This window comes from Mastomys coucha, unplaced genomic scaffold (genome assembly GCF_008632895.1).
Source record: "Mastomys coucha isolate ucsf_1 unplaced genomic scaffold, UCSF_Mcou_1 pScaffold15, whole genome shotgun sequence".
NCBI lineage: Eukaryota > Metazoa > Chordata > Mammalia > Rodentia > Muridae > Mastomys > Mastomys coucha.
The window spans coordinates 62983643-62999795 of NW_022196897.1; the positions used below are offsets into that span (position 1 = coordinate 62983643).

Below are 16153 nucleotides of genomic sequence, written 5' to 3' on the forward strand. Positions count from 1 at the left end.
GGCTTGGTGCTAATCTGCTGGGATCTCTTGTTCTGAGTTTTTCAGGAGTCCCTGCCACCCCAGCAGATCAAGCCAGTGGGAATCTTTTCCCTGCGGCTGTTTGACACTCTCCAGCCACTTTCTCCAAGACCTACAGTGGCCTTGGCAGCCCCACAGCCTTCTTCCTTCTCTTCTTTCCTTCCTGCCAGTGCTTCCTGAAGGTCTTCTGAGTCTTCTTCGTTTATTCTTTTTGTTGCCCAAGGAATCATGAGTTATACTCAGCCCCTTGGTCTGAGTAGTTACTGTGTCAGTCATGATGGCACTGATCTTCCAGAAGCTGAGAAGCGTGAGTCTATTTTTAATCCACCAGCTACCATCTACGGAAGACCTTGGGCTACTTATCCAAAGCCCCATTCTTCCTGTATGTGAAGTGAATGTAATAACCAAATTAATTTCCTAAAACTCCAAGACATCACTCCAAACTCTGGCTAAGATGATGGGGTTATTTCTGCAGAATTCTTGGGTAGTGGTTTGTGTCAGGATGATGGGCAGAAGTCCAAGAGTCGGCAGTGTGCTCCTTTGAAGGCTCCTCCTGTTCTTTGCCTTTTTCTTATGTTTGGGAGCTGTCGGCGCTCCTTGGTTTGTAGACATTATCAGACAGTATCTGTCTGACTCTCACATTGCCTGCTCGGCTGCATTCTAAGCTCTCTGCTTTCTCTGCTCTCTTACAAGGACATTTGTGGCTGCAGCTGGGACTCATCTGGGTAATTCGGGCTCTTCTCCCTCAGCAAATCCTTACTACATTTACTCTTGCATATAGAAAACTGCCCTTTTCTTCTTAGGTAATGGTTATAGAGTTCTGGGATTATGATGTGATATGTTCATGTGGAGATCATTCAGCCTATTGTATACTTACCATAAGATTTTTAAAAACAAGATTAAATAAAACAACATATGTACAAACCAGTCATTTATTGGTATCTGGATGTATCTTATTTCCCTCAAAATGTCATTTTAAGATCCCAAGGTACTGTTTTGGAAACTAGAGTCTACATAATATCTACATAATAGGTGTCTCATAAAATTTAGTGACTGCTGCTAACTAGTCCCATACTCAGGAGGCTGAGGCAGGAGCAGCGCTTGAGCCAAAATTTGGAAGCAATTTAGAGACTAGAAAGTTACCTTGTTTCAAGAAAGTAAAATAAAATTAAGTTAAGAGGGGGACAAAACCTAGAGAGCTACTATTAACCCCTCTTAGTAATCAAGGATCGTGAGTTAGGGAGCTGCTTTATTTAAAGTTACTGTTGCTCTTAAAAATAATGCTTGGGTGCTTTGAGAAACTATAAGATCACTATTAGTCTTGATAAAAATTAACTGGGACACTGCACACGTTGGCAGTAGAGCCCTCTGACACTTAAATAGTACCTGGAAACAAAAACAGAATTTCTCTTTTCCCATTTTCTTTTTCCTAACTGATAAATGGGATCTTGTGCTGAAACATGGTTACATATTCAAAAAGAGTATTGCGAACTGTCTGGCTTAAGGAATGGTCAAAGAGTTATTCAGATTTAGCATATTAGAAAAATTTCACAGCCAGAAATAGCCCCGTTCAGTGGGAGCATCCGAGAGGAAGGCTGTGGGGTAAGCCGCCTTACGACTTAGCAGGCTGTGGCTCCGTGCCAGACCAGTACCTCGCAAAGACCCTGTCTCAGTGCGGGAGGCCAGTGCTTGGTCCCCCCTCCCTTCCGTCCCTCCTCTGCTGAGCTCTGCCATTAATCACCACTTGCCTGTCTGGAGATCTCCCACGGTTTGGTCACGGCTCCAAGGTCACAGGCTGTCATTAACATTGATCTGAAAAACAGAACAGAACAAACACTGAATAATCTTTGGTTGCATTCCTAAGCAAACTCACCGGAGATCCATATAAAAATAAGGAGCTGGGGCCAGCTCACATCTTCTTCCCTCAACAAGGGGCCACACTGTTTATAGTCCCCCTGTTCTGCTTCTCCATCATGAAGCAGATCCTGCCTAGAAGACAAAGGCTTCTCACATCCTCCCTGTTGCCCCTTTGCTTTGTTTTGTCTGCTGCAAAAATCCAGGCAAGCAGGACAGCCCTCTTTTTACACTGAGTCAAGCAGGCTCTGCTTAAAATAACATACAAGGAGCTTTTCCCTTTCTTAACTATAATAAGCAAGGTGATCTCAGTATATAACATGGTGTGGCTGATGACTCTGCTTACTGACTTAGCACAGATGACAAAGGACAGAAACCCATGCCAAAGAGGTGAGAGACATGCTGCGGAGGGAGCTCTTTTATGTTCAGAGCTCCACACAGCCACGATTTAGCAGAGAGCCACACTGTGTCACCTGGGTTACTGCCCGGAGTCCACTATATTTTATACAAGTTCTCAAAAATGTATCCGGCTGTAGTTTTCCGTCATCTGTGCATACATAAAGCACAGGTACAGCATGAATCAGGTTCTCAAGGGCAGTTTAACTAGGATTTATGCTGAACCGTGGAAAGGCTGGGGATAGCTCAAATCTTTGTGAGAGTATTATCAGATGTGGTAAAAGGGTGAAAATTAAGGTATATCTTTCATCTCCAGTCTGCTGGGTTTTTTTTTCCCCAGCTGTACCGGAAGTAGACGATGAAAAGTAGCCCAGGACTGGATCTAGGAGGTGCCCTGGCTGATGCTCTCAGAAGAAAGGGTACATTGTGAAAGGTCAGAGGGCTGTCCTGCTGTCAGCTAGCATTTTAAACCCTGCTGGATCTCAACATCTTGGAAACATGTCTGCTGCCCAGATGGCAGAGCAGGATTGGAGTGGGCAGAGTCCCAGCTAACAATGGGTCATTCACAGCGAGCCAGGCTGTGCCAGCACTAGCCACCCCCTTGGACTAGAGCAGCATTTGAGAAGCAGCACCAAACGCCCGTATGCTAAGTTCTGTGCAATTCTAAGTTCTATGTCTATTGTTGGCTTCTGATCCTCTGTAAGGAGCTTTTTGCAGTGCTAGCTTTCCCCTGCTTCTGCATGAATGCTTTCCTAACTAAGGGACTAACTTCTGGCTGACAGAACCCTCGCTGCAGCCACAAAGGTGGATGTGATTATTCTTACAGGCAAAAGCACGGAGACATCAAGTAAGTGTCTCAAGGCAAATAAAGGGCTCAGGATTCTGTGTTCATTGCAAGGCTACCAGATTTACCAACACATTCCAAGGATTCTCATTCTAGATTTTGTGAGTTCAAGAGGGAACATGACACATGCTGGTGTCTCCTCTCAGAAAATAACCTCTGTGTGGCTGCCTACTGGGAGAACACTTTGGATAATTACTTAGGTTCTATTCAACTGATAATCTGAAACTTTCCCATATACAGACAAAGTGTGGCTAAATGTTCAATAACAGAAAGCCCACACAATGTGTGTTTTCTCTCACCGAAACACATCTCGGTGGCTTGTGATGCTCCAATCGTAGTCTCCTTTACTGACAAGCTCAAAGAACTCAGTTCTTCTCCTGCAGGAAAATCAAATGAGGAAAGGGTGAAAAACCCTGGAATGAAATTTCTCAGTCTACAGAGTGACACAAACACAGTTATGGGGAAAATATAAGGTGACCCGAACTCAGTAACTTAATATTTGAAATCACGAGGCTAAAGAAGTATCAAAATAAATCACCTAAAAATGTTGAGACATCAAGAGAAAGTGGCAATCATTTCTAAATGTATTTACAACAAAGTGTATTATAAATCCATAAAACATAAAGCAGTATGGTCAGGAGTGTGTGCTGTGAAGTCTTTAGGATGCTGAAAGTCAGAGAAGGAGGCAAGGACAGACGGGAAGCAGGGACAGCTTCAGGACACTTCTTTATTACTCAACATGGGAGATTCAAGGCAAGATAAATTCTCTGGCAGTATATTCAAGATAAAGATTTGTTTTCCAGCTCAGTAAACAATTTTACTACCTTTGGGCTTAAATTCATGGCTGTCACCAGGTTGGGAAGTAGTTGTGTCTAAAGTGCGGCTCCTTCGGCTACATGCTGAACACCTATAGGAAGTCACTAAAATCTTCCAAGCCTCAATTTCCCAAGGTACAAGTTTGGCATTTCATTTGCTAACTCACTGACTTACTGGGAGGGTTAAATAAGAGGGTTGGCATATGTAAGCAAATAGCACAAATGCCCCCCCCCCACACCCAGAACCATGCCTTTGCTTGTATACCTCCAGAAGGATGGAAAAGACAGATGAGGTATGTCTTAGAGTTAAAAAATGTAAGGTAATAACTTCCTAGTTTTTGAAACTTTAGACAACTTGTCATTTTTTTTTTGTCACAACAAGAGAGAAAAGAGTATGGACATTTTAATAGTCATTTCCCAACTTTTCACCCTCTTAGCATTTACTAAAGAGAAAGCACTTTAAAGATTGTGATGAATCTCTTTCCATGGTATATTCCACCCCACAACTATCTTAAGAGTTACTCATCAGACAAACTCCCTGGTTCCAGCAACACTGCCTGCAATGCAGCTCTCTTGGACACAACACCCGCATCCACAGTTTGAAGATTCTGGGAAATGATAAAGTGGAAAAGCTTGCTTAAAGCTATTTAACTGTAGGATTCCATATAGTGCGGGTGTTTTAAGAAATATGCCATGAGAAATAGCAGCAGGGTGTACCAACCGTGCTGGCAACCGGAGCACAGTCTTAGAAACCTATGGAGGTCTGAGTGACATACACCATGATGCTGAGGACGGGCTCCCCTGTGTCTGACCCGAGATGCTCAGAGCAGTTGATCACCTTTGGGTTGTGGCTAGACAATTAACCTGGACAGGAGCAACTCAAGAAGACAACATGGAGCTCACAAAGAAGAACCAGGCTGCTCTCATCCTCTTGAGCTGGGCAGGTACCTGCAGTCCAATGCTTTGCATAACTCACCATCTTTCTCATTAGGTCTGTTACCTCCCAAATTAGCAAGGGAGGTAGCTGACTGGGAAGGGTGCAGGTTTGGCCTCACATTGACCTGGACTTGCTAGCTGTCATTCTACACTTCTCAGATTCAGGGTCCAGCTTTCTGGGGAGGATTTGTAGTGAGGTGTGCTAAATGCTGGCCCTGGTGGTTTCCTCACTAGCTGACTGCTGTGGTTAAAATAAAAGCGACATGAACCGTCTTACTGCCAGCAGCCATGTACAATGTGGAGTGATGGGTCCACATGGAGACTGGAGAGTTTATCTGTTGCTTTCCGCTCACAGAACAGAAATTAGTCTTCTTAATTTTTCTGGAGCAGAAAGTTGAGTCCCACAGATACTTGTGAAGTACTTAATCATTTTTTTAACCTAGGGATTTCTTTAGCCTTACAAACATAAGACAAAGTGCTATTTTTTTAAAGTGTTTTAACGTTAGCCGGGACAGCGATAAAGAAACAGGTAATTCCTCTTTAAATGCGGTACAGGGGTTGTAGTACCAGTAATCTTGAGACTAACTAGAGTGAGCTGAGGGGGTCACTCCACACTACTTAAATGGGTGTCAGAAAAGCTCAGTAACGGGGTGGATGGAGAGATGGCTCAGAGATTAAGAGCTGGGTACAACTCTTGTAGAGGATCCACGTTGACTGGTTCACAGCCACCTGTAACTCCATCTTCAGGGGATCCAATACCCTTTTCTGGAATCTGTGGACATTTGAACTTACGTTTATGCCCACATGTGAGTATGTGCACACACATTTACACGTACACAAACACATAGTCTCAAAATTAAAAACAAACTAAACCTCGTTCACAAAGCTCAGAAATCAAAATAAATAATATTTTAATACAGTTTTATAAAATCAAAATAATGCAGAAACCACTGTGGATAAAATAGTAAGTTCTAAATAAGGATAAGCTCTGGTCTTTTGCTCGTGCCACTCATGTGACCTGTGTAGCCACAGTCCCTCAGTCAATGTAGATGATGCTTGTTGGGCCCTTCTTGGGGACTTTCTTCACCTACCCCTTACATGATTGACCTTGGAAGAAGTTACCTAATCTCACTGGGCTTCACTCTTCAGAAAAGTGGCGGGTTCATACACTGCATAAGCTTGTGGTGGGTTTCATACACTGATTTGACAAGCAGCTTGCTGGTCAGTGCTTAGGAAGGATGGGTTACGGCTCTAGAGCCCAAGAGCACCTGGCTACCTCCCACATCTGAGTGTCAGGTGGGATGCAGAAGTACAGGTAGGAACAACAGCTGTCCCAGCAGATAAGATCACCCCCCAGGAGCACTGATAGAGGCACTCAGGCCAGAGGAGTGTGCAGGATCATGGGAGGTTTTTTTGAAAGAGCTTGTTGGTCCTTGTCTTGGCCAGCGTACTCAATGTGGATCTCCATTTCAATCTATGTGTTATCACAAGAAATCATTTTCTCTTACCCCTGTTTCCAGTGTCTGCAACAGTGCCTCTTGTTATAGTAAGAGCTACATAAATATTTATTACACTGGCAAATAAATGAAAAATATTATCTCAAAAAATCTACTCTTGCTTTAAAATAATTCTCCATCCCCTGGTTTTACCCAGACTCTAGTTGCTGTCCTAGAGCTTCACGGTTTCCCTTTAGAGCTTCAAAATCAATGTAAGGGATGCCCAGTCAGGATCTCATTGACTAGACTCTAACTATTGCAAACTGGACAGCATACTAAGTTGTGTGAAATGAGAGCACAATAGGCCAGATCTGGTGTCACATGCTTGTCAACCCAGCCACATGGGAGGGTTAAGAGGAAGGATGGAGAATTCATGGCATCCTTAGGTTACAGAGCAAGTTCAAGGTCACCCTGGAAAATTTAAACAATTTCTCAAAAACTGCAAAGGAGAAAGAGCTTGGGATCTAGCGCATTGGTAGAGGAGTTTCCTAGCTCGTGCAAGGCTGTGGGGTCTTTCTTTAGTACTCTGGGGAATGAGACTTCTACAGAAGGGATATGTCGTCTTTGATACAGAATGGAGGTGTAGCTGGCTAAATCGCTGCAAAAGAAATCCCCTTTTAATTTGTTTTTTTATTGTTTGAGAATTTCATACAAGCATATAATGTGTTTTGACAGAATCTACCCCTACATCCCTCTCCAGTTCTACCTCTGGCCCCCCACCACTTTCAAATCCTCTTTTCAAAATTGCCAGTTTGGGGTCAGCAGGATGGCTCAGCGGATAATGAGATTTGCTGCCAAGCATGACAAGCTGGGTTGGATCCCTCAGACCCACATGGTGGAGGAAGGAAACCAACTCTTGCAAGTTTGTCCTCTGATCTCCACGGCATGCCATCTGTACTGTCCACACATGCTTAAATATGTAAATGTTGACAACCCCAAATCTCTGATGTGCATTTGAGTTGCATCATATGAACAAATTCTCCAATAATAAAAATGTTAATAACTCGAGTTTCAAGTTCCCTGAACTCAGACTCAGTCATGGGTTTAACATGATATCAACAGACCTAGATTCCATCACATTGGGAAGAAAAGAAACACTTATTACCCCAAAGGATGGTAGACAGAAGAGGGATATGAAGAATCTTTTTACAAGACATAAAAATGTAGCAAATTAATTCAATGTTTCCCCCATGGCCAAAGTGGAACTATTTCTTGATAGACTATATTTACTCTGTCCTTCCAAGCTTTGGCTATGACTTTCAAAGATAAAAGAAATAATCTTACAGAGGATGATTTTCGAGTGTTAAACTTGAGATGTCAAGGGCTGCACTGGACTGGGTGCCTAGTATGCACAAGGCCCTAGTCTGGAGAACTTTGGCTTGGTTCTCGACACCACAAGCACACTACAACAGAACAAAACAAAACAAAACACCAAATGCAATCATTGGTGGGCCTATATGCATACCACTGGTAATGCCCTTCCTGCCTGTGAGATGGCTACCTCCTCAGTTTTATAACAACCATCTTCATATGTCTCCTTAGAACTTTTCCTTATAAGTGATAAGAATATTATAATTTTAAAATATCATATGATAAATATGAATAAAGTATATGCATTTTTGGCCACATGCTGTTCAATGTTGAATGTTGAGTGAACTACCTGGGTTGTTCCATAAGTCCTAGGTGATTCTATCTCATTGGTTACAATATTGCAAGACACACCATTGTTGTGTTTGCGTGTCCATTTCCTAATGATGATCAGTTCCAGTACTTTTGTGAGTATAGATGATGCTTCTCTGAGTGGCATGTATCTATCTTGTGAATTTTTTGAGTTCTGTGAATTTTCATGTGTCTATTTGGTTGCATATATAAAATTATTGAGTTATAGAATGATTTCTATGTCTCTGTTTTTTTCCTTAATTTTTGTTTTTCTTTTTATTTTTGAGATAGGTTCTTAGGAGCCCAATTCAACATGCAGCTGAAGATGACCCTGAACTTTTGAAACTCTGTCTCATTCTTCTAGTGCTGGGATCTTAGGTGTACACCCCCACAACTCTCCATGTTTGCATTTTCATTACAGTTATAGACCATGAGACAGGTTTTGAACATTTGAGAGAAATCTGCTATGTATAATTTTCTCATTTTTTTTCAGCCAAGGAAATTCAAGATGAAGCAAAATGACATTATTTCTCTAAAGCCATAGGACAGTTATGTGCAAATCTAGGTAGTTCTAAGTTCTCATTCTCCCATATCTGCTGTCTGGGGACGTCTCTATAAACAGTGTGTAGCAGAATCGGTAGCCCTTTGTTTTGTGAGTTTATGCTCAGTCTCAGCTGCCAACCTTCACGAAAAGTGATGAGGTCATAGACTGCTGTGCCTAGGCAGTACCAATCCTGACAGAAGTTTCTATCCCCAACCAGATGGAGAGGGCACTCCAAAGAGGGCTGCTGTTGGCCTATGCCAGAATGGTTCATGCTGCAGGTGCTGTGTTTCTGCCCTCCTCCTTTGTGACAACTAAAACAAATAAGTATTGGAAATTCACAGTGTGTTTGGGGATGAGTTTAATTTCCCCATATATATATATATATAATCAGATCCTTCAGCATCTATAGGCATCTGTGCATATAGATGACACAGTCAGCAGCATGTAGGAAATGGCTTGAGAGAGGAGCATTTCCAGGAACAAGAGGCTGTTAAAATGAATATTTAAAAACCCACAAAACTATATAATACCCTTGGAATCAGACTTCTTTGTCATGGGGAACTATGTCATTAACTTCTGAGGCAGATTGTTGGGAACCTTGGCTTTCAAGGACGATGCCAAGCGCCCAGCTAGTGAAAAGCAACTTACTGGAAAATCTCATTTATAATCAGATGTTTTTATTAGGCTTTTTATTCTGCTCTGCTGACATATGTGCCACTCAGAAAAATAGCAGTCTTAAAAAAAAAATCTCCATTTGAACAGAACTACTAGAATTACCCTCAAAAATAATTCCAAAGGTTGGTTACCAGCATTCATCATTACATTGAAAACCTTCCTGGTTTGTGGAATCTCCTCAAAGTGTCTTTTATTTACAAGAGGAGAAATCATCACATCTGTGCACATTTTAATTGGATTTTTTTGGAAATGTATATATTTACAAAACATATAATATGTACCTGTATAATATCATGTACACATATAATATTCGGTGAGTACCTTTGAATCTTCTGAAAGCCTATGAGTGTTAGGAAGCCTCATTGCTGCAGCGACAGGCATAATTATGTGTTCCCTGCAGTGTCAGCTCCAGAGTCACCAAGTAGGGTAATGAAAGTGGACACACACAAGTGGGCAGGGAGGGTGGGCACAGCGCAAGATTGTGATATCTGTTCTTACGGTGTTCTTACATGAAAACCATTGTCTACAGCTTATTTTAACTACAGATCCTCAGGCTGGAGTGATGGCTTGCTGGCTAAGAGCTCTGGCTGCTGAATTGAGACAGCGTCACCTACATAACAAGCTGGATGTCCCACAAATGCCTCTAACGCAGCTCTAAGAGATAAGGCATCCTCTTCTGGCTTCTTCCCAAACACAGGGCAGCTGTACACATACCTGCTTTGACACACACAGCATATCCACATCACACACATTATCAATCACCCAATCAATCATCAAATCAATCAATACATTTTAGATAAAATAACTCTTTAAAAATGTATATCCTGAAAAGATTTCTAGACTTTGACATTTCCCTTTTGAGAACGGAACGAGATAAGCAAAATGTAGGTGACAATTTCAATTATCATGACTTAAAAAAAAAAAGCTGTTTATTTTATTGTCTTATTTTTGAGCCCTGGGCCTCATCATGTAACCCATGCTGACCTCAAACTTGAGATTATCTTGCTTTAGCTTTCTGGGGTCATGGATGTGTACCACCTCGGGCACATTTAATTTTTAAATGAAGTCTCTCTTTGGCTTAAACTTGAATTGGGCCAAACAAGATAGCAAAAGAGATCACATGCTTGGTATTGTGTTAAGACTATGAGTAGCCTCGGCGAGGTATAGCAACTCAAAGGGTTATAGTTACCCTTTCTTTCTTTTTTATTTTTTTGGTTTTTTGAGACAGGGTTTCTCTGTGTAGCCCTGGCTGTCCTGGAACTCACTCTGTAGACCAGGCTGGCCTCGAACTCAGAAATCCGCCTGCCTCTGCCTCCCAAGTGCTGGGACTAAAGGCGTGCGCCACCACTGCCTGGCTATAATTACTTTTAATGTTGACAGCATTGGAAGATGAGCTAGCACAAGAACACAGCATTTTAACCAGATCACGATGTGGGCAAGGAGGTGCTCTGAGGGTGCGTGTTCCAGTCACTCTGTGCAGTGACTGCAGCCGGAGCACACGCATGCAGCTGTGTTCATTTTCCTGTCTTTCCCATGGATTTGGATCCCCAAAGGTAAGAGCCACATGCGTCTCACCCATGGATATGTTCCCAGAGTGAGTAGCACAATGCCTGGCATACAGGAAGCATCAGGGTTGGAACTTCCCAATTTCTAGTTCATCACTGTATCATGGGAGAGGGGATACATATGTGAGTTGTTTAAAGGCACTTTGGAATTTGTCAGTAACTACTAAAATCTTTGCCTACCAACACACCATAGGCCTTCTGCCCTAACGTTACAAGAGTTTCCATGGGCTAGCTCATCTGGCTCTCTTAAAGTACAAGAAAGACAGCAATGAGTTAAGTTCCACATTAACATCTTACTGTTCATTAATTTCTTCTTTCCAATCCTGTGACTGGCTGGATACAGGCAACTGTGGAAGTTGGATACACAGAACACAGTGGGCTCTTAATAAACACTCACTGAATGATGAATGAGCGAACATTTCTGTCTGAATAGCAGTAGCAATATTTGTTGAATTCACACTGTATATTTTAATAATTTATCTTGATATCACTGTAATTTTTCCAAGGAAAGTTAAACTATTATACTAAACAATCTAAAATAATTTAGTAAGATGACTGCCATCAGATGCTTTTGAGACTGCAACCCTTGGGAAGAACAACGACAAAGGAACCATTCATTTGGACACTTCCCATAATTGCTGATGAAGAATGTTTGCAGAGCACACGAGGAAGTGGCAGTTTTCAAGCTGAAGAGTGATTTGCTTAATTTACAGAGCCAGTCTATAAAAGCACTGGGCACTCAAGTGGCTGCATAAGATCGGAATTGTTTAGTAATTTCCAGTTTAAAGAGTAGTTTGAAGCAATCTGTCTGTTTGCCATGGAGACCGAGCAGGGAATGCATGGTGAGTTCTGAGCACATTCTCTCTGAGCCTGGGCACCTCTGTCTGATGAGGTTGGATGCCCTTCAGGGTGGTATGCCCATAGGTAGTCAGCAACCATTTCTGTCAGACAGAGAGAAGACTATCTGTCTATAGGTTAATATGAGAAACCAAAGTCAAAAGTTTATACATTGGGGACTCATTATGTCAGGTAGTATGTCAAGTTTAAGGGCTCCAAGAAGTAGCTAAAGAGAAAGAGGCATAGCTTTCCTTGTTATAGAAGATGCTATACAGCTTGTTGAAGAAAGAAAGCCATCAATCCTGGAAACTACAATAATGACCAACCTGGCAGGATGTACCCATTTCTGCAGTAGTGGCATGAATGTTACGGGGTTCACCAACCACTCTCTGCTTGGATCTACGATCTGCTCCACAGAACGAAACTCATGCTTGATACTATAAACCGGGCCAAGAGCCCATGGCTAGGGAGCACCAGTGCTCTAGGGAAGAATTGAAACTATTATTATTTTGCTAAATGAACTCTGGATGGTACAGTATTAGTTGGCCTGGCACCTCTTGTGTTTGAAACTCAAGCATGTGTGCGCTGGAGTTATCCCTGTCACTAAGGTCTAATTGTTTCCAGGACTGGGCTTTTGTTTCCCTTCATTACTCTTAAACTACTAATGAAATAACTACAGAGAGAATGGCAGAAGGAGTAAACCCATCTGGAATCCAACTGCCTGTTTAATCCCAGGTGTACCATTGGACACTGGAAGCAATTGACTGAAGCTCTCCAGACCTCAGGTTCCCCATTCATACTAGGGATTAACAAGATTATCTGTATCTAATGGGCAGATGAGATGACTCAGGGGGTAAAGGTGACTGATGTTAAGCCTGATGATCTGAGTTTGATTTTTCAGACCCACGTGGTGGAAGGAGAGAACTGACTACAGCAAGTTGTTCTCTGGCCTCCTTGCATGTACCATAGCATGCATGCACCCACCCAGACATAAAAGTACACATACAAAATAAATAAAAACAGAATACAATGTTATTTTTTCAAGATTATCTGTCTCCTCAGACTGCTTCTAGAATTAAATAGAATATGTGTATGCACAGCTCCTAAGTAAGCACTGGGGGCTTACACTTCCTGTTTTCATGACTAATTGAAGAAGTGGTCGTAGCTCTTCTTTGTTGGCAAGAAACAGTACAGGTATGACAGGACATCTGTGGCATCTCTGAAGTTTGAACATTTGTGATTGTAGATCTCTCCCTCTCTCTGCCTACCCCTAGTGTCATCCTTTACAGAACGTATTTTATGAAGTTTCTGGCTGGATGATTTCTTTTTTATAAAGTGTTTTAAATCACCAGAGCTCTTTCCTATGGGTAATCTCCGTTCACTGTCACTGGGCCTCTAGCAAATGGGCCTCAGTAAAATGTCCAAACTCATATTTCTGACAAGGAAACTAAGGCGGAGAGGAGTTGAATGAGTGACTCTCTCAAAGTCACGTGGCTGGTTCTTGACATAGTATATCCAATTTTTGCCAGAGCTGGTGAAGTTATTTAATTATCAAAGCCTTATTAGATGGAGGACTCATTAGACAGAGGACTCAGTCAGGCACAGGAAGTCAATTAAAAAAAATTGGTCAACAGGAGCTGAGTTTTTAATGACTGGGATAGTCAGACTGAACAATTAGCCCCAGACATAAGGCACGAACCTAGCCATTCACACACACCAAGGGTTTTGCTTGTTTGTTCTTGTTCTACAGTCCAATACGTTCTTTCCTGTGTGTTGTGGACTATAGGCTCAAGGATACCCATGGCCATTAGAAATGAAAGTCTCTAGTGTGGTCTCTTTGGTGTCTCTACAGTCCTATCTATCTCATGTGTTTCCCTCTGGATCATGACAGGAATGAACCCTAAAGCTTCTCAAAGGGTGGAGACTTTGAGAAATCCACTTCCGGTCCACCTGTGCATTTCTACAGTGACTTTCTTCTTCCTAGAGTGGCTTCCTTTATAGTTTGATCAATTCCAACATAACTTCTTTATTTTTTATCTTTTAATTTTTTTTCTCTGTAGCCCAGATGACTTCAAATTCATGGCAATCACTCTGCTTCACCTCCCAAGAGCTGAGATTACAGGATGGTGACACCACACCTACATCTTTATCATGATTTCTGATTTGAGTAGGAAGGGCAGAATAGCCCTTCCTACTAGACTTCTAGAATGAGTCAATGGAACCACCGTGTATCCTCTTCAGTGGCCACTATTCTGCAGCGGTCACTAGGACAACCGATACCACAACCCCTGCTATTGCTGCCCTGTGCAGAGCTTACTGGTGTCCCGGCATGCTTGGACTCCACATGCGTGGGCCTGGAGACAGTTGTAGACTTTCCAGGCCTCGAGTACACATGACATGGAAGTGTACAGGAGTTTGTAAGACTCATGGCAAATTTGGGTTCATGGGGATGGAGGGTGGAGTCCAATTTGGGGATGTAACATATGAGACTTTTAAGATGGTCCCTTCAAGTTCCAGCCCAGCTGACCATTGTGGCGACCAGCAGGGGTACATCCTCACAACAGCTTCTCTGTCCTAGCCCTTCATCCACTCCACTCTTCTCTTTGGTGTTCTTTTCAAAATTAAACTAAATGCATGCGAGCCTTTGCCTCCAACTGCATTTGTAGCAAGGGGACCCAGGTTGGTTATTCAGCTAAACTGATTGATATTAACTAGGTTGGGTCAATGTTGCTATAGAATGTCCTGTAATTCAAGTGAAACTATTTCTTGACTCACCCACTACAGAAGGAATGAGGTGGTCATGGGAAGACACCCCAAAATGGGGAGTAAGGGCTCAAACTTGGCCAATAGTTGTTTTTGTGACTCAACCATCTGTGTCTGATCTGCACAGCAGAGGAGACAGAACGAATGATGTCATCTGCAACACGCCTTCCAGTTCCCTAACCGTACGCTGGTGAAACAGAAGCACCTGGGTAACTACGTGTGTAGTCGCTGCCTCTCCCTCATTAACCCAAGGGATTGTTTGGGTTGAAAATATGGCCATATGTTAATGCAACTTTAGACCGGCGCACGGATCCATCCCCTGGAGGTCTAGATTAGAGAATGAGCTATTCAGAACCTTGAGGACAATAATGCTGACAGAAGGGGAGCGTGGCAGCTTCTGTGGGAGTCAGCAGACATTAGCAGGGGCTGCAGCAGTAAGATAAGAGCAGAGTAATGAGCAAACGACTCAACAACCAACTTCCTTGACTGTCTCCCGCGGTCGCTTAGTGACTCCTCGCATCCCTAACAGAGCTTGATAAATGGACGCCAGGAGCTGAGGGTGGTTTTCTTTTCTCCCCTCTTTTGTCCCTTTAGGAGTTACTTGGAAACTTGGTTTAGAAAATGCTTCTGTTTGGAGAAAAATAACACAAGTGCCAGGAAGGAAAAATAAAAGCATCATCATATGCTTTTTTCCCCCCATAAATCCCAAATCTAGGAACATCAGTCTATGAAAGATGGCAACCATGACAGTGAAGGTAGCCCGAAGGCCACAGAACATATGGAATAAATAGATTGTAAAGCAAATGGGGTTGTTGATGTCCCCACCTGTAGGACATGTAATATATGTAAAGTAGGTTATTGCCGTTCTACACATGAAGGAGAGCATCTCAGAGGAAAACAATGTGTTTTCACAGCTAGTTAGCGACAGAGCCCAGGGTTTTGAAAGCTTATATTTTTATTTTAATTAAAATTTGTATTTGTTAGGCTGGGGAGATAGTAAAGTACTTATTACATAAGCATGGGACCCTGAATTTAGTCCCAGCTCCCATGTTAAGGAGCTAGGTGTGCCTTTTCCTCCTACTGGGTTGCCTTGTCCAGCCTTGCTGTGACGGTATGTGTCTGGTTTTATTGTAGCTTCCTACGCTATGCTTAGTTGATGTCCCTGAGAGGCCTTCTCTTTTTGAAGGGGAGGTAGAGGGGGTAGATCTGGGGGAGAGAGGAGGTGAGCTTAGGGAGGTAGGCTGGGGGAAGGGAGGGAGAAAAAACTGCAGTTGGGATATAATATATGAAAGAAGAATAAAAAATATTTTTTAAAAAAGGAGCTAGGTGCGGTGGGGCACACTGGTAATCCTGAAGCTAGCAAGAGAGGGAATCCTGGGTCTCACAGGCCAGCCAGTCTAGCTTACTTGGTAAGTTGCAGGAAAATAAGAGACCCTGTCTCAAAAACACTAAGTGGGCAGCATCTGGGATTGACCTCTGGTATCTGTGTACATGTACTGCGCTCACATGCACGTGCACATGTTTGCACACACACACACACACACACACACACACACACACACACACACTATATATATATATATACATATATATATATATGTAAAATTCTTTAAAAGTTTTTACATGTAGTGTGTGCGTGCATGTGTGTGTTTGTGTGTGTGTGTGTTTGTGTGTGTGTGTGTGTGTGTGTGTGCATTTGCTATGGCATATATGTGGAGTTCAGAGGACAACCTGAACAAGTGGGTTCTCTC

At 42.5% G+C, this 16153-nt stretch overlaps 1 protein-coding gene across 1 annotated transcript in view; it reads right to left on the bottom strand.

Moving 5' to 3' along the window:
- Window positions 1-16153, bottom strand: part of Pde11a (phosphodiesterase 11A) — a 396671-nt gene that overhangs the window by 38073 nt on the left and 342445 nt on the right. The window contains exons 16-17 of the mRNA XM_031370689.1: window positions 3412-3489; window positions 1767-1830 (exon numbers count right to left, since the gene is read on the bottom strand). Of these exons, the coding sequence (XP_031226549.1) occupies window positions 1767-1830; window positions 3412-3489 (142 nt within the window). The remainder of the gene's footprint in view (window positions 1-1766; window positions 1831-3411; window positions 3490-16153) is intronic.